Source organism: Lontra canadensis, unplaced genomic scaffold (assembly GCF_010015895.1).
Source record: "Lontra canadensis isolate GAN:19392208 unplaced genomic scaffold, GSC_riverotter_1.0 scaffold8, whole genome shotgun sequence".
Classification (NCBI taxonomy): Eukaryota; Metazoa; Chordata; class Mammalia; order Carnivora; family Mustelidae; genus Lontra; species Lontra canadensis.
In genome coordinates this window covers 34,854,373-34,878,965 of record NW_022631002.1, presented here as the reverse complement: position 1 = coordinate 34,878,965, position 24,593 = coordinate 34,854,373, and the positions used below count along the sequence as shown (strand labels likewise).

General features: G+C 36.4%; 1 protein-coding gene across 1 annotated transcript in view; it reads right to left on the bottom strand.

Moving 5' to 3' along the window:
* The window catches only part of ITFG1 (integrin alpha FG-GAP repeat containing 1), a 289,345-nt gene that overhangs the window by 89,492 nt on the left and 175,260 nt on the right, over positions 1-24,593 (bottom strand). The window contains exons 11-12 of the mRNA XM_032854567.1: positions 11,367-11,517; positions 8,580-8,688 (exon numbers count right to left, since the gene is read on the bottom strand). Of these exons, the coding sequence (XP_032710458.1) occupies positions 8,580-8,688; positions 11,367-11,517 (260 nt within the window). The remainder of the gene's footprint in view (positions 1-8,579; positions 8,689-11,366; positions 11,518-24,593) is intronic.

Sequence of the window (24,593 nt, the reverse complement as noted above, 5' to 3'; positions counted from 1 at the left end):
GGTTGGGGGAACCAGCTGGTGGGTATAGGAGAGGGCACGGATTGCATGAAGCACTGGCTGTGGTGCAAAAACAATGAATACTGTTACGCTGAAAATAAATTAAAAAAATTAAAAAAAAAAAAAAAAGAAAGGGCAAGAGTTAAACACCCAAAATAAATACATACATATTTATACCAAAAAAAAAAAAAAAAAAAAGAAGTGGGGGTGCAGTTCACCACCCAGGCATCACTTGTGTGCTTTTCTCTGAGAACTCTGAAGCCACCATCTTGTTAAATAATTTTTCACCTCTGGTTAGCTCCCAGCTTTCGAGCCCCAAGGAGCTCCTGCACGGGGAGGGGAAGAAAGGGAGTTGTAGCAATTGTCTGCTAGGCAGAATTGTATGTGACACATGTGCTTTCCACATCCATATTACTGACCAACACTAATTCTTTTTAGAACTATAAGCATAGAAAAATTCTCAGATGCATGAAGAAAAACAACAGCTTAAGAGAAAGAAAACCAAAGTGAGCAACCATACAAATGGTTTCCACCTAAACAAGAGAACATGAAGGAGAAGAATTTGAAAGATTACCATACTGTTTGCAAGAAGTAAACAGAGCAATATTAATAAAACTCTATACAAACAAAATTAATGTTGATATAGAAGAGCAGTATTATGCTTAAAACATTTTAAGACATTCTAGTACTCAGAAAATATATTAACCTATGTAAACCCTCTGAAAATCACGTGAGGAAGTATTCTGCCAAAAGAGATAGGAATCAGAAAAAAGAAAGGGAAAGAGGTGGCTTATAGGTAAACTGATGGCAATAAAGCTGGCAAAACTTAAGTTTATTTTTTTAAGATTTTATTCATTTATTTGAGAGAGAGAGCATGTGCGTGCAGGAGAATAGGAGTGAGGGGAAGGGGGAGAGGGAGAGGGAGAAGCAGACTTCCTGCTGAGCATGGAGCCCAATGCTATGCATGGCTCCATCCCAGGACCCTGAGATCATGACCTGAGCCAAAGGCAGATGCTTAAATGACTAAGCCACTCAGGCACCCAAAACTTGTTAAGTTTAAATAATCATTGATAATTTGGTTTTGAACAGTTAAGAAAGAATTTGTAAAGCAGAAGGCAGAAAAGGTAAAACAAAATTAATCATCCATAAATAAACTTCCACATTATTTCAACAGAATCTTGAAACAGGCAAGGAAATAAAATATTTCTAAATATCTCGTCCTATTTGGGAAGTAAATGGAGAAAACACTGTTACAATTTAAAAAGTGTTAGGGAAATTCAGGTTCACGTATTTGTTAGAAACTGGAGTTAAGTTCTGATAGAACTAAATTAGAATGCAGAACCTTCCAGTGCAGCTGATAGGAATAATAAGAAAAAACAGAGCTAGGAATCCGTTCTGATTCAAGAGAGCTAGGGAACCCTACAATTCTGTAACGCACAGGGTCCCCCATCTTCACAGAAGTGCTTGGAATGCATTCTGTGGATCTGCAGTGTCATAGGGTACCACTGGGAACAGGCTGAAGGATAGTTTTCTGTCACCAACTTCCTCAATTTTCTTATCTGAAAAACAGTGACATTAATTAAGCACAGGCTGGTTTGAGCATTAGAATAATGGAATAATTTTATTTTATTTTATTTATTTTTATTTTTATTATTTTTTAAAGATTTTTATTTATTTGACAGAGAGAGATCACAGTAGACAGAGGCAGGCAGAGAGAGAGGGGGAAGCAGGCTCCCTGCTGAGCAGAGAGCCCCATATGGGACTCGATCCCAGAACCCTGAGATCATGACCTGAGCCGAAGGCAGCGGCTTAACCCGCTGAGCCACCCAGGCACCCAAGAATAATGGAATAATTTTAAAGTAAAATCAACTCTGGACATTGTAGATGGTTTTGAAAGAAGAATTACATCCTAGTAACTGTCTGACTTAAGGCAAACAACTAATAATCAAGGGAAAAAGAGAAGACCACTTCAAAACAACGAGGTTATCTTTCCCATATGATTGTTTCAAACTGGTATCTAATTTCCCATGACCTTTTTATAAAGCATGTTCTTAATATTTATGTTAATATCCTTAGTGCAAAGTTATCCTGTTTCCTAAAACTAAAACCTCCTGCACCAAATTGGCTATGTCTGGGTCTGAACTTGTAGATGTGTGGAAAAAACCTTCTCCTGGATACTGTTAATTAGATGCTAGTGCTACCCAATGGTCCCCATTCTGACTTAGACTAGGAAGTCACAGGCTACAGATTCTCAAGAGATCCATCGGTTTTTAAACTTTCTACATGGAACTTTTCAAATTACACAGTATTAGAAATATAGAAAGAACCCCACTCACACTTCACACAGTTTCAGCTGTCAACAAAACATGGCCAATCTTGTTACATCTACATTCCACTTCCTACTTCCTTGGGTTACTCTATTTTTATTTATTTTTTTAATTTGAAAAATTTTTAAATTAACATATAATGTACTATTTGTTTCAGGGATATAGGTCTGTGATTCATCAGTCTTAACACAATTCACAGCACTCACCATAGCCCATACTCTCCCCAATGTCCATCCCCTAGATACCCCATCCCTCCCCCGACCCTCCCCTTCAGCAACCCTTAGTTTGTTTCCTGAGATTGAGAGTCCCTTATGGTTTGTCTCCCTCTCTGGTTTCATCTTGTTTAATTTTTCCCTCCCTTCCCCTATGATCCTCTGTCTTGTTTCTCAAATTCCTCATATTAGTGAGATCATATGATAATTGTCTTTCTCTGACTGACATATATTGCTTAGCACAATACCCTCTAGTTCCATCCACGTCATTGCAAATGGCAAGAATTCACTTTTTGATGGCTGCATAATTTCCATTGTATATATGTACTACATCTTCTTTACCTATTTATCTGTTGATGGACATCTAGGCTCTTTCCACAGTTTGGCTACTGTGGACATTGCTGCTATAAACATCGGGGTGCATGTGCCTCTTTGGATCACTACATTTGTATCTTTAGGGTAAATAACTAGTAGTGTGATTGCTGGGTCATAGGGTAGCTCTATTTTCAACTTTTTGAGGCACCTCCATGCTGTTTTCCAGAGTGGCTACACCAGCTTGCATTCCCATCAACAGTGTAGAGTGTTCCCCTTCCTCTGCATCCTCGCCAACATCTGTTGTTTCCTGACTTGTTAATTTTAGCCATTCTGACTGGTGTAAGGTGTATCTCATTGAGGTTTTGATTTGTATTTCCTGATGCTAAATGATGTAGAGCACTTTTTCATGTGTCTGTTGGCCATCTGGATGTCTTCTTTGCAGAAATGTCTGGTCATGTTCTCTGCCCATTTCTTGATTGGATTATTTGTTCTTTGGGTGTTGAGTTTGATAGTTTCTTTTTAGATTTTGGATACTAGCCCTGTATCTGATATGTCAGTTGCAAATATCTTCTCCCATTCTGTCAGCTGTCTTTTGGTTTCATTGACTGTTTCCTTTGCTGTGCAAAAGCTTTTGATCTTGATGAAGTCCCAATAGTTCATTTTTGCCCTTGCTTCCCTTGCCTTTGGTGATGTTTCTAGGAAGAAGTTGCTGTGGCTGAAGTCGAAGAAGTGGCTGCCTGTGTTCTGCTCTAGAATTTTGATGGATTTCTGTCTTACACTGAGGGAGTCTTCCATCCATTTTGAATCTGTTTTTGTGTGTGGTGTAAGGAAATAGTCCAGTTTCATTCTTCTGCTTGTGGCTGTCCAATTTTCCCAACACTATTTGTTTGGAGAGACAGTCTTTTTTCCATTGTACATTCTTTCCTGCTTTGTCGAAGATTAGTTGACCATAGAGTTGAGGTTCCCTGGGTTACTTTAAAGAGACACCTCAAACATGTCATTTCATTTTCATGTAGTCTCTTGTCTGATTATTTAATTCTTTAAATAAGTTTACTTTTTTCCTGAGCAGGGCCATTATGTATTTATTTATTCATTCTGTTACTCTAGTTATAATTTATGGTCTACTGTAAGGAGAAAAACTGCAATAACTTTAGTAGGACTAATTGTTTTATTATTCAACAGATATTTATCAAGGGTCCGTTATATACCAGATATTAGTATCAATGGATAGAAGTAACTGAATATGCATATTTTGACTTCATACAAAAATAAATATTCTAACAACTAAACTGACTTATAAACGTGTGTGTTGTTTTATGAAGGGGTGAGTTTTGCTGCTCGGCATTCAAGCAGAAGCTGAGTGAGATGTTGCATTAGGGTGCACCTGAGCAAGGCCTTCTGAGGCCTTTCCCATCTCTAGGATTCCCTGATCTTTCTTTAATTTTTAAAAATATAAATGAATAAATATCAAGGAAGGACTGAATATCCTAAATTATATGTATGCATTTTTCACATGGACAATTTCCAGGTGATCAATATAAACCAAGTGTGAGACCAGCTTCTACTTCATACTGAGAAACTGCTTTCTCTCTTTAGCATTATTATGATTAAGATTACAACTGGGGATCTGAATTCCACTGTAGGAAAATCTTTTATGCTCCAATTTACTTCTATTTCACATGACCGATGACCTCTGCTCTAGGAGAGTCTAAAGGTGCACATAAGGGAAGTAACAGCATCATATGCCCTTATGTTAACTAACATATTTGTGAGTATAGTATAAAAATTCAAGCATATTTTTTCAAGCTTTACAAAACAAATAATTTTAAATATGAAAGCAGTTTTAAGGCTGGAATAAAAGAACCTGTTGAGTGCAGGGTGAACTTGATTTGTCCTAACCACATACAAATTAGTATCTATTTCACTAGAATTCCTTATTACTCAATAAGTAATGTCTATTCTAGGAAGCATTAATCTTCAATCTGTACAGCCACACACATAAATATTTCACATTTAGATGAACTAAGCAATAGATTTTTTTTTTTTTTGAAATCTTTAAACGTGAGAAAATAGTTTCTTTGAAGTACATTGGCAAAACTCAAATCAAGGACACAAATCCTATAGCTATCTCATTAAACAGAAAAAATACTTTGAAAGAGAATTATTGAGTTTTAATATAAATTTTTGAAACAACATTTATTCTAAGTTGGAACAAAAAGGTTATTTTCACAGGATCCCATTAAGGTCATGAGAGCCCCTCTCTTACTGCATGATATTTTTTCTGTACATTTTTGGTTTATAAGCCTGGGAAATTAAGTAAGTTATTTTTTAAAATTTTTTAAAATTTTTATTATTTATTTATTTATTTACTTATCTTATCATGGATAAATTTTGGATTCTTTTAAAATTTAATTTTTTTTTCAGTGTTTCAAGATGCATTGTTTATGCACCACACCCAGTGCTCCACGCAATACGTGCCCTCCTTAATACCCACCACCAGGTTCACCCAATCCCCCACCCTCTCCCCTCCAAAACCCTCAGTTTGTTTCTTAGAGTAAGTTATTTATTTTTTTTTTTCAAGATTTTGTTTTCTTATTTGAATGAGAGAGAGAAAGAGAGAGAGAGGGAGAGAGCACACACACAAGCGGGCAGGGAGGGGCAGAGGGAGAAGCAGGTTCCCTGAACCTGATATGTGGCTCAATCCCAGGACTCAGCAATCATGACCTGACCTGAAGGTAGACACTTAACTGACTGAGCCACCTAAGTAAGTAAGTTATTTTCTAGTCACAGAGAATCCTGAATATAGGTAGACCTGAGAACTTAAGCTAGGGTAGGTAACTCACTCACTAAGGCTCAATCTTCTCTTTTCTGGAAATGAACTACTGACTACCTCTAGCTCTAGCATCACAAAACAGGTAAAGGTGGGAATATGCCCTTGAATTCGAGTTTCATATTTTGGTAGAATGTTTCCTAGAGACAGAACATGGGGTCTGAGGCATCAAGTGTTGCCTGGGAACTAGAGGTAATACTTTTAAATTAAGATAAGATACCAATCCATGCCTTGAAAAATACCTGGCCATACATTTAACATGAATTTCCTGAAGGCCTCCTATATGCCAGGCTCTGTGTTTGGCATTCGGTAATCAAAGACAAATAAGACATGGACACTAATCTCAAGTTGTTTAGAATATTATTAATACCCTATGAGAGAAAGATGTTAAGCAGGTGACCATAGTAAATAAGTCTGGATTTCAGAGTGCTTCTCAAATATCCTGGAATGGATGGAGTTGGGGGTAGAGAAGAGATTACGTGTTATATTAAAGTAAATGGGAACTAGGAGTGTGCTGTCATTTACGAAGGCTGATTCTAATGATCCAAGGGCATAGAACAGATATATTGAGATGTATGCTTCAGCTGAATCTTCCCAAGGCAACTAGAGTTTGCATTAGTCAATGGCTATACTAGACTTATTTATCTGAAGAAGATAAAATTCCAAACTGTACTTATTTCAACAGTGCTTGTTTCAATTCAGTGAATTGAATCAGGTTATTCTAATTACACATACATTTAGGGTTAGCAAAAATTTTAAGGATTCCTTATCTTTCAGATGAGAAGGGAATTAAAGTTGAAGGAAAACTTTTGAGGAAAAAAATACACTTTAAAGTAGATACATTAATAGCAAGCCAAATATACAGCATAGCCAAGTAATACCTCCTTCAGAATGGCAAAGGAGTGCCTACAATCATATAGATAAAAAGTGTAGAAATGGGTAGAATATCAGTATTCTGAGATTGTGGTAGTAATGAAGATGGGAGTGACTCTTAGTTCACTCAAATTAGAATGAATATGCTGGTTAGAAAGGAAAATTACATTTTCTGTTATTTATAAATACATGTGTCACTTCATTAACAATTAACAAATGACTGTCTTGATGGCTGTCTTGGTGTCAACTATAATAATAATAACACAAACACAGTTATCTTCCAACAGCAATTCAGGATAAAACTCTCAGCAAAGCAGCAACAGGGTAAACTTACTTAACACAATGCAGAAATACAAAAACCTACTGATAATATCATACTTAATGGCAAAAGATGGAATGGTTTCCCCCAAGATCAGAAACAAGGCAAGGATGTCACTGGCACCAATCTTATTTAACACAGTAATGGAAATTTTAGCCAGAAGAAGGAAAAAAAGGGCATAGATTGGAAAGAAGAAATCAGAGGTTTCCATGTAATTGTCTAAGTAGAAAATCCTATTGAATCTTAAAAACGCCTCCTAGAATCAATAAATGAGCAAGGTTATAGTATACAAGAGGAACACACAAAAATCAACTATTTCTATTTATTAAAAACAAACATGCGGAAACCAAACTTCAAAACACAGTATTTGTAATCACTTCAAAGAAAATAAAATATTTAATCATACACTTAACAGAAAATGTACAGGATCTCTATGGTAACATGGGTGTCAGTTGGAAATAGGAAACAATGAGGAAACTGAAGTAAATATACTGAGGAAAGTGGAAGCTGAGTTTCTCACTGCTAGAGAAGATACCTGTAGACAGAAATGACTAGAAAGAACCCTTGAAATGCTATGTTAGATGAGAAATGGAAGTATGGGCATAAATTCATGGTTTTATAGTAAGCAAATGTATGCATACATATATACATACATACAGTGATAGATGGGTATATTTCTGTGTTGTGTATGTGAAGCCGTATCTGTATTTCCTAGCTCTGTCCATTGGGAAAAGCTAGAAGAAATGACACTCAGTAAGAATCAGTAAACTGAGAATCTAGAATTTGGTTTTTAAATACCATCCACTACAAAAGGAAACAGGGCTCCTTGGAGAGACGTCAGATTCTAGACTTTGGGAAAGGGAGGTATAAGATGAATTTGGAGTATCTTTCTTTTCCAGAAAACATGTCAAAAAGATACAGGAGCCAGTGTGAAGGAGCTTCTACTGCTTCTATTGGGAACACTTTGAACATTAAATGATTTTATGTACTGAACATAATATGAATACATACATATAATAAATATAATAATGAAATACATATATATGATAAATGAATACATAAATGCATGGAAGAGAAAGATATAATAGAATGCCAACTAATAAATGTAGAAGGAATGTTGGAAATAGAGAATCACTGTTTGACAACTATCTCAGAGAAAGCATTCACAAAGATGGAAACAGTGAACTTAAGGTGGAGAGACCTGGTGGTCAATAAGATGACCAGAAGATCAAGATTAACATTATGGTAGTGTGACAGGTCAACATCACGTGCGTCCTGATAAAATGCACGAGAAGTACACAGCAATTCCATGCAATGGAATTTCTGCAAACAATGTATGACCTGAGTGGAGAAGAGAAAACAGGGTTATGCTACAGAATGAAACCTGTATCCTTTAAAATTGGTAAGGAACTGAAACGGAATTGTTCCAGACTGAAGAAGTCTGCAAAGATGTGACAATGAAATGCAATAGGAATTCCTGGATAAAATCCTGAAACAGAAAAATATCATTGTTGGGACATTTGAAGAATTTGAACAGGGTCTGTATATATGATGGTAGTGTAACCAAGTTGATTTCCTGATTCAGAGAGTTGTATATAGGTTACGTAGGAGTCAGTTCTTATTCTTTGGAGAATTTGCATTGACAGAGAGAATACAAAATTAAATGTTAATAAGTTAAAAATAGAACATATAAAACAAATACTCACCAATCACTTTAACAAAATAAGCATCTGCTTCGAAGTTATTTTTTAGTGTATGGATGGCAAAATCATTCTTTGTATATCCTTTACTTAGTACTACAATGTCCAAGATTCCCTGGAAAACACATACACAAAAGTTGTAAGAAAAAACCAGCAACTGAAAAAATAATGAAAATACATGCATGGTCATCATGTAAATATAAACCTTATTCAACTTGATGTTCAAAATAAAAATATTAAAAAATATAAAATCTTAAGAAAGAGAGAGAGGCAAACCAAGAAACAGACTCTTCTCTCTAGAGAACAAACTGATGGTTACCAGAGAGGATGTGGGTGGGGGTAGGGGAAATAGGTGATGGGGATTAAGGAGTGTACTTGTCATGAGTACTGCATGTTGTAAGGAACTACTGAATTACTATATTGTATACCTGAATTTATTACTACACTAAATATTAACTGGAATTTACATATAAACTTAAAAAAAGAAAAACCCGGGGCACCTGGGTGGCTCAGTGGGTTAACCCTCTGCCTTCGGCTCAGGTCATGATCTCAGGGCCCTGGGATCAAGCACCGCATCGGGCTCTCTGCTCAGTGGGGAGCCTGCTTCCCCCTCTCCTTCTGCCTGCCTCTCTGTCTGCTTGTGATCTCTGTCAAATAAAACAAAACAAAACAAAACAAAAAACCCCAAACAACCTCAAACCTTAAAATAGTAAACTATAAACAGAATGAAAAAAAAATCTGTAATTTTAATCTCTGGAGATAAGTATTATAATTTTTGTATATTTCCTTCCGGTAATATTTGCATGTATTTTTATTTTTTAAAAAAGATTTACTTATTTATTTTAGAGAAAAAGAGAGAGTGTGCAAGCAGGGGGAGGGGCAGAGGGAAAGGAAGAAACTCAAGCAGATTCCCTGCTGAGCGTGGATTGCCATGCATGACCTGAGATGCACGACCTGAGCGGAATTCAAGAGTTGGATGCTTAACTGACTGAGCCACCCAGGCGCTCCTGCATGAATTTTTAAAGAACTATGAAATGGACTGCTAAATTGTTTTCAACCATCAGAGGAAGAGAGCACTTTTTTTTTGCCCTGGTGAACATGACATATTAACATTATTTCTCCCTAAAAAAGGACATTTTGCTCATTTTATTGGGGAGGGAAAAGCTATGCTCATATTTAAGTTTAAATTTAAATTTCTACTTTACTGATTATTTATTTACATATTAAAATTGTTTTGTGTATACTTGACATACAGTATTACATTAGTTTCAGGGGTACAACATAGTGACTCAACCGTATACCTTATGTTATGTTCACCATAAATGCAGTCCATTACGCTGATTCTTTTTTTTTTTTTTTTAAGATTTTATTTATCTACTTGACGGAGATCACAAGTAGGCAGAGAGGCAGGCAGAGAGAGAGGGGAAAGCAGGCTCCCTGCTGAGCAGAGAGCCTGATGCAGGGCTCCATTCCAGGACCCTGGGATCATGACAAGAGCCGAAGGCAGAGGCTTTAATCCACTGAGCCATCCAGGCACCCCCATGACACTGATTCTTAATGATATTGATCATTTATCTTATTTTTTGGGTGTATTACCCACACATATTTTTTCCGTAAATTGACTATGTTCTGTTTCTTCAGTGGGAGTTTTTTGGGGACTTGCATCAGTTTGTATAAACACTTTTTATATTAAAGATATTATTTTACTCTTTCATAGTAAATTTATTTCCCAGATTTAAAAACAGTGTAAAATTTCATTTAGTGTTTTTTATGTACAGAAATTAAATACCTCTTTGTAGGGGTGCCTGGGTGACTCAGGCAGGTAAGTGTCTGACTCTTGATTTGGGCTCAGGTCATGATCTCTGGGTTGTGAGATCAAGACCTGTCCTGGGCTCTGTGCTGGGCATGGAGCCTTGCTTAGGATTCTTTCCTCTCCCTTTGCTCTCCCCCTCCCCCACAAAAAATTATTTGTAGTCAAATTTCTTGATTTTTCCCCTTATGGTATTTTTGTCAATTACTTTCATTTGTCAACTGTTAATAAAAAGTGAAATAACATGAGATCTGGTAGCAGAAAGAGGAAAACAGGAACATGGACAATTCATATAATTGAGAATCAGTCTGTTAAACACAAGACAAAACTGAAAATGTTACAACCAAACCAAACCAAAACCAAAAATTATGTTAGGAGGCGATATAAATGTCCTCTTGGACAGTGAATCTTTCTTTAAAAATAATTATTTTATAAGGATGTACTGTGATATATTAACCCTAGAATTCAACACATTTTTATCAGAATTTGTTATTTTTCTGAGTGGTAAACTGGCTTTTCACATTAGAATGGAGGAAACCAGGGCCCTGAGGGCCTTTCATTATCACCTGGCAACTGAAGATGGAGTCACAGGCATCTGTGGAAATAGATGCTACTTCCAGTTCACAAAGTTAAAAGGGGGTACTGCATTCACTCGTCTGTGATTTTGTGTAGGTTCACTGTTGGCTATGCTTTTGTCTACTGGTGCACATGCACATTTGCCAGCCTCAGAGCATGATTCTCTAGTGGTTAATCTAAATAGCACAAAATGAGATAAAGGCATTTTCATATTTCATTGTACTGATCAGCTAGTAGTGTCAATAAATTTGTTCCCTGTGCCATTTAACATTAAAAGGGGCTTTCTTTAATTAACTCATTTGCTTTCATTATCTCATCTACATTTTCTGGTCAAATAGGGTGAAGTGAAAGTGAGATGACGTGGATGGCAATTAGACTCCAAACACAGAGGAGAGCTCTGAACTCACATCTTCATAAATGTCAAAGAAGGTTGCAACCATGGCATCTCTGATTTGATTTAGGTCCATCAGCTCCCAGTAGACTTTAAACATACGATGTGCCCCCTCACAGCTTGCATTGTTGCAAGGAACATTCTCCAGTAAAAAGGCCTGCTGATTGCTGTAAGATAAAGGAAAGGCATTTAGTTAATAGAACACATCAGTTCTGTCTAGTATCAGCTGTGCTGTATTTCCTAGAATCAGAGATGATAAATAGTATATAGTGGAAATGATATGAAAAAAAAAACCCCTACATTTTACTGATAATTGTACTGTATCACGCAAAAATTAAATTGTTGGCTATCCTATGTGAGCCTTTGGCAAAAATTCTCTAAGGTTACCTAGTTGCTGGCCTCTCTCCTTTTACATGGAGGTTCCAGGTCTATCCTTTCTTCCTCCCTTGCTAATTCAGTCACTGGCCCTGTAGTTTCATTATTGGGTTCCTGGACACTGTCATTATACCTTCCGATGTGTATAGCTCTTCAGATGAGTATATGCATTTTACATGGAACCACCTGATATCCCCAAGTCTTGGAAACCCAAAGTAGCAAATCCATAATAATACAATTTCAACTTCCAGACAGGCAGTAGGATGGATATTGCTGAGCTCTCAGACAAAAGCATTGTAATTTTCATAGTTATGTAGTCCTCCCTCTTATATGCTACTCTGTAGGAAAAGTGGTTATAAGCTTAGATTCTGGAGGTGGAGTACCTGGATTCAAATCCTGACTGCCCTTTAGCAGCTATATGACCTTGAGTAAATTAATTTCCTGGAGACTCATCTCCTTATTTCTAAACGGAGTAATAAGAGTACTTACAGGATTGTTGTAAAAATGAAATACTGAAAAAAAATGAAATACTGAATGTGAAGTACTTAGAATAATTCCTGTCATCCACTTATCTCAGTAAAAGTGTTTGTATTATCATCATTCTTATTTCTATAGTGTAACACCATGCCATACAAAAATATTTCCTCTAGAAATAGGAGTAACTTCTGTAGTGTGATTTTATGTAATGGTTCCTATAATAGGCATTTCCCAGTGTACACAGTCCTTTACTTCCCTCTACTTATACAAAAAAATAATAGATTAAAGGTCTTAAATTTTACTACTGCTCAATTTTATCTAATAAAAATTATTATTTTTGAGAGAGGGCGAGTGGGCAAGGGGAGGGGCAGAGTTAGAGAGAGAATCTTAAGAGGCTTAAAGAGGCTCTGCATCCACCACAGAGCCTGATGTGGAGCTTGATCTCAGGATCATGAGATTATGACCTGAAATTAAGAGTCAGACGCTTAAATGACTGAGCCACCCAGGTGCCCCTCTAATAATTATTTTAAATAAAACTAAAAAGATATTTCATTTGAGATGTTTTCATATTTTATATGTAAATATTACTTTGGGTCTGGACATTTTATAAAAGAAAAAAGCTCTGTTATAAGGAAAATTTCCTAGTGTTTATAATACAGTAAGGGAACCTATGTATAAAACTTTCCATTTGCATAATGTACCAAATATATGATTGACTTTAAATTACTTTTCTAGATAAAAATTCCAACACAACTAGTTCCTAAGAACAAATCATTAATGAAGGAGAAAAAAGACCTCCCAGATTATAATAATTACCTGAAAAATGTTGAAGGGACTTTGCTCAAGACCTAACATAATTTCCAGGTAATTTAACCATCCTACTTTTTTTTTTTTTTTTTATTTTTTTATTATTTTTTTTTTTTTTAAAGATTTTATTTATTTATTTGCCAGAGAGAGAGAGGGAGAGCGAGCACAGGCAGACAGAATGGCAGGCAGAGGCAGAGGGAGAAGCAGGCTCCCTGCCGAGCAAGGAGCCCGATGTGGGACTCGATCCCAGGACGCTGGGATCATGACCTGAGCCGAAGGCAGCTGCTTAACCAACTGAGCCACCCAGGCGTCCCACCATCCTACTTTTTTAGCTGAAGAATTTTACTAGATATTTCACAAAAATGAAGAATATTCTATTTGGTTATTAGGAGATTATATTAAAACATGAGAACATGTGATAAAGGCAGCTTTTCTACAATCTTCTGTAACTAATGTATTATACTGGCCAACCTTTTGAGTCACTGTGCCCCACTAACTTCCCTTTTCAAAGTGCATGGATTTCATTATTAGAACTATGGCTGCAACTTTAAATACAGAATACAACCGACAACAGAGACTAATTGTAGTTGTAGAATTTAAAATGTCATTTTAATTTCTGATATGAGTTTGTAAAGATTATAAATGCCATGCACCATGGTTCTTGTCTCATTGCTCACTATCTTGGTTTTGCACTATGGAACTTGGGGTCTGTAAAATTTCAGCTAAGTGTTATTGAACCCTACACGCAGAGCCCAATATCTCCCTCTTATAAATAAAATTCCACTTAACCACAGGAAGGAAGAATCTTGATCCATTTGGGTTGGAAACCCATGAGGAGAATGATCTTGCTTCTTTTGAGTCTGTCTCTTGATGTGTTATTGGCAATTACAACCAGTTTATCTTTTTAAAAACTGTTTTTTTTTTTCAAAACTTACAAAGTTATTGTGAAATTCAAGTAATGGAAGACATTTAAAAAATAAAATTCTTCCTTTCCAGGGATAACCATTGTTATTTGGTATATATCTTTCCCAACCTTCTTCTGGGAATATATAAATATGTAAGTATATATAGCCTTAAAGAAACCCATGTGGGTTCTACTACACAGATTTTTCTGCAACTTATTTCTTAACATTCAATCATACAGCATAACAGGGCAAAGGGGTATGATCTGAATGAGAATTTCTGATATTCATTTTGAAAAGTCCCCTCAGAGAAGTGGTACTAGTTTATAAATCCCAGCAGCAGCCCATCAAATTACCTGGTTCTCCACATGTGTGTTCTTTTCAATGGATACTCCACAATATGTTTAAGCCATTACTAGTTTTAACACCCTGCTCTTTATAGATAGTGTTCAATCATTATCCATTACAGTGTACCACACATTCACACATATATACTATTTGCCCTTGGGAATTTGTACAAAGGTTTCCAAATGATAGTCATTGGTCAAAGAGTATGCATATTTTAAAAGTCCATAGGTAAAGCTAAATGGTCCTTTAAAAAATGTACCAATTTGTACTTCTGGTAATGTATGAGTATATCCTCCATATCTTGCCAATATTAATAGCATTGCTTCTTATATTTGCCAGCTGGGTAGCTTAAAAATCTTATTCTCCTGATTATAAGAGCAGCTATAACTTAAAAAAATTTTTTAAGGGGCACTTGGGTGGCTCAGTTGGTTGGGCGACTGCCTTCGGCTTGGGTCATGATCCTGGAGTCCTGGGATTGAGTCCCACATCAAGCTCCAGCTCCACGGGGAGTCTGTTTCTCCCTCCCTAAAAAAAAAAATTTTTTTATATGTATATTTTATATATACATATAAAAATATATATTTTTAAAAGATTTTATTTATTTATTAGAGAGAAAGAAAGAGTATGTGTGAGTGGGCAGAGGTTTGGGAGTGGGGTGAAAAGAGGAGGAGGGAAAGAATCCCAATCAGACTCCCAAGCTGAGCTCAGAGCGTGATGTGGAGTTTGATCTCAGGACCAGGAGATTAGGACCTGAGTGGAAACCAAGAGTGAGACACTTAACTGATTGAGCCACCCAGGCACCCCTGAGTATTATTTTTATATTTATCAGCTATTTGTATTTCTTCTGGGAATTGGCACTTGAGTATATTTTTTCAATTACTGATTTTTAGGACATCTCTGAGTGTTAGTCGTATTAACATTTTACCTATTATTCTTATATCATTATTTGCAGCATAAGGACAAAAATAGTGTATTAATTTAAATGGTTGTTGTAAGGATTAAATGAGAAAGTACATGATAAAGAGTTCAGTAAAGTGCCCGAAACATAGCACAGCATACATTCAGTATCTGCTCTTCTTGATATTTTATTATTATATGTGATGTTATTACTCATAGATTGCAAACATTTTGTCCCGGCCTTTTATTTTAAGAATTTATGGGTTCTTAAAAAAAAAAATATGGTGTTCTTCACTGACAAATTGATACTATGACGTAGTCATTTATGTCAATATTTTTCTTCATGGCACTGTAAGAAATGTTAAAGTAAGTCCATCATCAGATGGGAAATGAAACCAGATGAATACTACATTTACACAAAGGAATGAAGAGCAGTGAAAATGTTAAATATGTGGGAAAGTAAAAAATATATAGTTTTTATTATTGAAATCTCTTTAAAGATAACTGATAATTAAACACAGTGCAATGTGAAAGACATGAGGAGATATAAAACGTGTGAAATGGCAGCACCAAGGCCAGGAGGGGAGAAATGAAAATGTACTGTTATATGGTTCTTCAACTGCAAGTGAATGGCACAATATTGTTTGAAGATGGACTGGGATGAGTTAAAGACTCAACCAGTAAAATGACAAGATTTATAGTTAATAATTTAACAAAAAGACAAAGTATCATCTTAAAAAATGCTCACCTAACTCAAATAAAGGCATGAAGGGGAAAACACAACACTGCTGGTGGGAGTATAAATTGGTACAGCCCCTGTTGCAAGCAGTATGAGGGCTCTTCAGAAGAATTAAATGCAGAATTATCATAAGATACAGCAAACCCAATTTTTAGGTGTATATTAAAAGGAACTAAAATCAAAATCTCAAAGAGATATTTGAAATCCCATGTTCACTGCAGTAATATCTACAACAGCCAAAGTAAGGAATAGTCTAAATGTCCATCAATTGATGAATGGGTAGAGACAACGTGGTGTGCACATGTGTATATGTGTGTGTGTGTGTGTGTCTGTATGCTGGAATATTATTCAGCTTCAAAAAAGAGACATTTGAAACAACATGGAGGAACCTGGAGGACAATATAAGTGAAATAAGGCAGATATAAAAAGACAAATACTATATGATCTTATAGGTAGAATATAAAAACACTGAACCTAGAGAGTAGCATGTTGGTTGCCAGGGGTGGCATTTTCAGTTATAAGATGATTAAATTCAGGGGATCTAATGTACAGCATGGTTAACTACAGTTAACCATACTATACTGCATACTGCAAGTTGTTGTTATGAGAATAAAGCTTTCATGTTCTCACTATAACGACATGAAGAAGAAAATGGTAATTACATCAGATGATGTTAACTAACCTTAATGCAGTAAACATTTTGCAATATACATGCATGATGATATGTTTATCATCACATTATATACCTTAAATTTACACAATGTTATATGTAAGTTATATCTCATAAGGCTGAAAAAGGAAATTAATAACATTAAAAATCTCCAAATAATTAGATATTAAATGAAATACTACTACTAAATATCTATGAGTAAGTAAAAGTAGGAATCAAACTGGAAATTACAAAATACTTTGAAGATACAACATATCAAGCATTTGCAGTATGTCACTAAAATAGATTTCTGAGGCAAATTTATAGCACTAAGTACTTTATTAGAAAAGAAGAAAAGCCTCAAAACAATGACCTCAGAGTCTTTCCTAAGAAACTGGAAATAGAGGAGCAAATGAAATGTGAAATAAGCAGAAGAAAGGAAATAATAACACAGGAAAGAAATGAAGTAGAATACAAAAACAACAGAGAAAAATGAATGAAACCAGAAGATAGTTCTTTGTGAAGAAAATTTTAAAACCCCAAATTTTTCAATTGCAATGGGGGAAGACACAAAGTACAGCTATGGTGAGAGAGTGGTAACACCACTACAGAGTTTACTGGTATTAAAGATAATAAAGGAATGTAAAAAAAAAAACCTGTACCAATATAACTGACAAGTTAGACAAAATGAACAAATTTCTTGGAGCTCTCAAGTTACCAAAGCACATTGAAGATGAAATGGGATAAAAAAAGAAATTGAAATTGTAGTTTTGTATCTTCTAACAAAATCTGAAAAAAAAAAAAAAATCCAGGCCCAGATGACTTCATTTATGAATTCTACTGAATATTTAGAGAAGAAAGAATACCAATTCTACACAAACTTCTCAGAAAATATATGAGGGAGACATGCTTCCCAACTCATTCTCTGATACTGCATTATGCAGGAATATTAGACAGACATCACAAGAAAAGTACAGACTAATATTCCTCATGAACACAGACAGGAGTATTTTAACAAAATTCTAGTAAATAGAATCTAATAGTACATTTGGATTTTGCTTTGCATGGTACAGTGTCCACTGAAACTTGTGCATTTTGGAACCATGTCTCTGCTTCATGATTTGCCAGACAACCATGCAAAGAGAGGACATGGTTCTGATATGGACATGTTTCAGAGACCAAAGTACCTTGCAAAGTGAAGACTGTGTGGGTACATAAAAAAGATAAAATTATGAGCAACTAGGGTTTATTGCAGGAATGCAAAGTTGCTTTAATATAATAAAATAAATCAGTGTGATTCAGCAGATTAATAAAAATAGGAAAACCATACAATCATCTCAATATAAGATAGAAAAATTATTTGACAAAATCCACTACCCATTTCGGATCTAAACTCTCAGCAAACTAGGAATAGAAGGAACCTTCTCAACATGATATAGGACATCTACAGAAAACCTACAATATCATACTAATGATGAAAGACTGGATGTTGTTCTTCTAAGATCCTTGTTTCTACAAGGCAAGGATGTCTGCTTTCACCATTTCCATTCAACATTGTACTATAGGTTCTAGCCATTGTGAATGACAAGAAAAACAATAAAAGGCATCCAAATTAGAGAGAATTGAAATTATCTTTATTCATAAATTATATGACGACCTATTTAGAAAACCCTATTATATCTAGAAAAAAAACCTACTACAGAACTAGTATGTTGAGCTAGGTAGCAGAACTCAAGTTTAATATACAAAAGTCAACTGTATTTTTATATATTAGCAAACAATAATCTGGAACTGAAACTAAAAAGTAGGAGTGATCTTACCACTGGTGAAAAAATAAATAGAAACACATATACACAAACACACAGACACAGAGTTCATGGGTCCAAAGACTCAATATTATTAGGATGTCAACTATCCCTGTACTGATTTACAAAGTCAATGTACAGAAGTTGTCCCTTATCCACGGTTTCACTTTTAATGGTTTGGTTACTCCCAGTCAACTGTGGTCCAGGAGGAGATGAACCTACTTCTCACATATATTAAAAGCTAAACTGTAGCCTAACAGTACATCACAACATCTACATTATTCATTTCACTTCAACTTATCACATAGGGATTTTGTCATCTTACATTATCACAAGAAGGGTGAGTATAGTACAATAAAATATTGTGAGAATCAGAGACCACATTCACATAACCTTTATTATACTTTATTATAATTATATTTTATTATTAATTGTTACTGTTAATCTACTGTGATTAATTTAGAAATTAAACATCATAGTTATGCATGTACAGGGAAAACAGTATATATGGTTCAATACCATCAGCAGTTTCAGGTATCCATCAGGGGTCTCGGCACACAGTCCCCATGGATAAAGGGGAGGGATACTGCCATATCAATCCAAATACTTGCAGACTTTAAACAAAATTTTTTGGGGGGAAGATTTGAAAATAGCTTAAAATTCATAGAAAATACTAAAGATCTAAAATACCCAAAATAACTTTGAAAAAGAATAAAATTGGAGGACTTATACTATCTAAATTTACTACTCATTATAAATAAACAACAGTCAAACCATTCTAGTACTGCTGCAAAGATGAACAAAGGATTATTGGAACAGAATAGAGTGAAGAAATATACCCACTGACACACATATGGCCAATTGATCTTCATCAAAGTTTAGTAGCAATTGAGTAGAAAATGAATTATTTCCTTCCTTTTCTTCTTCTTCTTTTTTTAAAGGAATTCTTTTCCACAAATGGTTTGGGAACAGTTTACAAAAACATAAACTTGGATCTGTATCTTGTACTATATAGAAATATTAACTCAAAATGGATCATAAACCTAAATGTAAAATGTAGGACTTCTAAGAAAATTTCTAAGGGAGGGCATAACTCATTGTGGCTGTAGTTAGGTAAAGATCTGTTAGATATGACACTAAAAATCATAATCCATAAAAGAAAAACTGATAGACTTTTAAAAAATTAAGCACACTGCCCAGAGTACTGGCCCAGATAAGCCAGAGATGAAAAAAAATTTGCAAATAATAATGGGAAAGGATTTGTATATAAAGAACTTTCAAAACTCAATTAAGAAAACAAATATCCCAAATAAAATATGGGCAAAAGATTTGAACAGACATTTCATTAAAGATCTATGAAAAGCAAATAATTACATGAAAAGGTGTCACAAAATCATCAGCTATTAGAGGAATTGAAATTAACACTACAAAGGGCTACACTACAAATAAAATAACTGAAATTAAGAAGACTGACCATACCAATGTTGAAAACACAAACCAACTGTAACTGCTTGGTGTTTTCTTAACAAGTTAAACACACACTTTCCCAAAGACCAGATATTCCATTTCTTGGTATTTGCCCAAGACAAATAAAAACTCCTGTCTACACAATGGCTTTTTACAAGAATGATCATACCAGATTATTTGTAATAACCAGATCTGACAAAGACCTAATGTCTAGAGGAATCAAGATGGAGGAGAAGTAGCAGGCTGAGACTACATCAGGTAGCAGGAGATCAGCTAGATAGCTTATCTAAAGATTGCAAACACCTACAAATCCAACAGGAGATCGAAGAGAAGAAGAAAAGCAATTCTGGAAACAGAAAATCAACCACTTTCTGAAAGGTAGGACTGCCGGAGAGCGAGGGGAAGACAGACCGCGGGGGGAGGGGCCGGCTCCCGGCAAGCAGCGGAGCAACGGAACACTAAACGGGACTTTTTTTTTTAAGGATTTTTATTTATTTATTTGACAGAGAGAGAGAGCACAAGCAGGCAGAGAGGCAGGCAGAGAGAGAGGAAGGGAAGAGGCTCCCTGCTGAGCAGAGAGCCCGATGCGGGGCTCGAACCCAGGATCCCGGGATCATGATCTGAGCCAACAGCAGAGGCTTAACCCACTGAGCCACCCAGACGCCCCTAAATCAGGACTTTTAGAAGGCTGTTCCGCTGAGGGACATTGCTCCAGAGGCTAAACCGGGGTGAAGCCCACGCGGGGTCAGCGTGGCCCTAGGTCCTGCAGGGTCACAGAAGGTCCGGGGGTGTCTGAGTGCCGCAGAGCTTTCAGGTATTAGAATGGGGAAGCTGGCTACAGAGACAGAGCCGAGGAGTGAGGTCTCAGCTCAGGGTTACCTTGAACTGGTTGCAGGCTCGGTGAGCTTGGAGCCCGGCCGGAGGCCAGGGAAAGGGAGTAATTGGGTGCATTCTCTGAGGGCGCACTGAGAAGTGGGGTCCCAAGCTCTCGGCTCCTCCGGGCCAGAGACTGGGAGGCTGCCATTTTCATTCCCGTCCTCCGGAACTCTACGGAAAGCATTCAGGGAACAAAAGCTCCTGAAAGCAAACCCAAGCTGATTACTCAGCCCAGCCCCTGGTAAGGGTGGTGCAATCCCACCTGGGGTAAAGACACTTAAGAATCACTACAACAGGCCCCTCCCCCAGAAGATCAACAAGAAATCCAGCCAGGGGGCACCTGGGTGGCTCAGTGGGTTGAAGCCTCTGCCTTCTGCTCAGGTCATGATCCCAGGGTCCTGGGATCGAGCCCCGCATCGGGCTCTCTGCTCAGCAGGGAGCCTGCTTCCTCCCCTCTCTCTCTCTGCCTGCCTCTCTGCCTACTAGTGATTTCTCTCTCTCTGTCAAATAAATAAAATCTTAAAAAAAAAATGGAGGCTCTCACTGCTAGGATAAATGAGGCAAAAGAAAGAATTAGCAATATAGAAGACCAAATGACAGAGAATAAAGAAGCTGAGCAAAAGAGGGACAAACAGCTACTGGACCACGAGGGGAGAATTTGAGAGATAAGTGACACCATAAGGCAAAACAACGTTAGAATAATTGGGATTCCAGAAGAAGAAGAAAGAGAGGGGAGCAGAAGGTATACTGGAGAGAATTATTAGAGAATTTCCCTAATATGGCAAAGGGAACAAGCATAAAAATCCAGTAGGTGAAGAGAACCCCCCTCAAAATCAACAAGAATAGTTCCACACCCCGTCACCTAATAGTAAAATTACAAGTCTTAGTGACAAAGAGAAAATCCTGAAAGCAGCCCGGGAAAAGAAGTCTGTAACATACAATGGTAAAAATATTAGATTGGCAGCAGACTTATCCACAGAGATCTGGCAGGCCAGAAAGAGCTGGCATGATATATTCAGAGCACTAAACGAGAAACACATGCAGCCAAGAATACTATATCCAGCTAGGCTATCACTGAAAATAGAAGGAGAGATAAAAAGCTTCCAGGACAAACAAAAACTGAAAGAATTTGCAAACACCAAACCAGCTCTACAGGAAATACTGAAAGGGGTCCTCTAAGCAAAGAGAGAGCCAAAAAGTAGTAGATCAGAAAGAAACAGAGACAATATACAGTAACAGTCACCTTACAGTCAATACAATGGCACTAAATTCATATCTCTCAATAGTTACCCTGAATGTTAATGGGCTAAATGCCCCAATCAAAACACACAGGGCATCAGAATGGATAAAAAAACAAAACCCATCTATATGTTGCCTAAAGAAACTCATTTTAGACCCGAAGACACCTCCAGATTTAAAGTGAGGGGGTGGAAAACAATGTACCATGCTAATGGACATCAGAAGAAAGCTTGGGTGGCAATCCTTATATCAGATCAATTAGATTTTAAGCCAAAGACTATAATAAGAGATGATGAAGGACACTATATCATACTCAAAGGATCTGTCCAACAAAAAAATCTAACAATTTTAAATATCTATGGCCCTACCGTGGGAGCAGCCAACTATATAAACCAACTAATAACAAAATCAAAGAAACACATCAACAATAATACAATAATAGTAGGGGACTTTAACACTCCCCTCACTGAAATGGACAGATTATCTAAGCAAAAGATCAACAAGGAAATAAAGGCCTTAAATGACACACTGGACCAGATGGACATCACAGATATATTCAGAACATTTCATCCCAAAGCAACAGAATACACATTCTTCTCCAGTGCACATGGAACATTCTCCAGAATAGATCACATCTTGGGTCCTAAATCAGGTCTCAACAGGTAACAAAAGATTGGGGTCATTCCCTGCATATTTTCAGACCACAATGCTCTGAAGCTAGAACTCAATCACAAGAGGAAATTTGGAAAGAAGCCAAATACAAGGAGACTAAACAGCATCCTTCCAAAGAATGAATGGGTCAACCAGGAAATTAAAGAAGAATTGAAAAAATTCATGGAAACAAATGATAATGAAAACACAATGGTTCAAAATCTGTGGGACACAGCAAAGGCAGTCCTGAGAGGAAAATATATAGCGGTACAAGCCTTTCTCAAGAAACAAGAAAGGTCTCAGGTACACAACCTAACCCTACACCTAAAGGAGCTGGAGAAAGAACAAGAAAGAAACCCTAAACCCAGCAGGAGAAGAGAAATCATAAAGATCAGAGCAGAAATCAATGAAATAGAAACCAAAAAAACAATAGAGCAAATCAACGCAACTAGGAGATGGTTCTTTGAAAGAATTAACAAGATTGATAAACCCCTGGCCAGACTTATCAAAAAGAAAAGAGAAAGGACCCAAATAAATAAAATCATGAATGAAAGAGGAGAGATCACAACTAACACCAAAGAAATACAAACAGTTATAAGAACATACTATGAGTAACTCTACGCCAACAAATTTGACAATCTGGAAGACATGGATGCATTCCTAGAGACATATAAATTACCACAACCAAACCAGGAAGAAATAGAAAACCTGAACAGACCCATAACCAGTAAGCAGATTGAAACAGTCATCAAAAATCTCCAAACAAACAAAATGCCAGGGCCAGACAGCTTCCCAGGGGAATTCTACCAAACATTTAAAGAAGAATAAATTCCTATTCTCCTGAAACTGTTCCAAAAAATAGAAATGGAAGGAAAACTTCCAAACTCATTTTATGAGGCCAGCATCACCTTGATCCCAAAACCAGACAAGGATCCCATCAAAAAAGAGAACTACAGACCAATATCCTTGATGAACACAGATGCAAAAATTCTCACCAAAATACTGGCCAATAGGATTCAACAGTACATTAAAAGGATTATTCACCACGACCAAGTGGGATTTATTCCAGGGCTGCAAGGTTGGTTCAACATCCGCAAATCAATCAATGTGATACAACACATTAATAAAAGAAAGGACAAGAACCACATGATACTCTCAATAGATGCTGAAAAAGCATTTGACAAAGTACAGCATCCCTTCCTGATCAAAACTCTTCAAAGTATAGGGATAGAGGGCACATACCTCAATATTATCAAAGCCATCTATGAAAAACCCACTGCAAATATCATTCTCAATGGAGAAAAACTGAAAGCTTTTCCGCTAAGGTCAGGAACACGGCAAGGAAGTCTGTTATCACCACTGCTGTTCAACATAGTACTAGAAGTCCTAGCCTCAGCAATCAGACAACAAAAGGAAATTAAAGGCATCCAAATCGGCAAAGAAGAAGTCAAACTATCACTCTTCGCAGATGATATGATACTATATGTGGAAAACCCAAAAGGCTCCACTCCAAAACTTCTAGAACTTGTACAGGAATTCAGCAAAGTGTCATGATATGAAGTCAATGCACAGAAATCAGTTGCATTTCTCTATACCAACAACAAGACAGAAGAAAGAGATATTAAGGAGTCAATCCCATTTTCAATTGCACCCAAAACTATAAGATACCTAGGAATAAACCTAACCAAAGAGGCTAAGAATCTATACTCAGAAAACTATAAAGTTCTCAAGAAAGAAATTGAGGAAGACACAAAGAAATGGAAAAATGTTCCATGCTCCTGGATTGGAAGAACAAATATTGTGAAAATGTCTATGCTACCTAAAGCAATCTACATGTTTAATGCAATTCCTATAAAAATATCATCCATTTTTTTCAAAGAAATCGAACAAATAATCCTAAAGTTTATATGGGACCAGAAAAGACCTCGAATAGCCAAAGGAATATTGAAAAAGAAAGCCAAAGTTGGTGGCATCACAATTCCGGACTTCAAACTCTATTACAAAGCTGTCA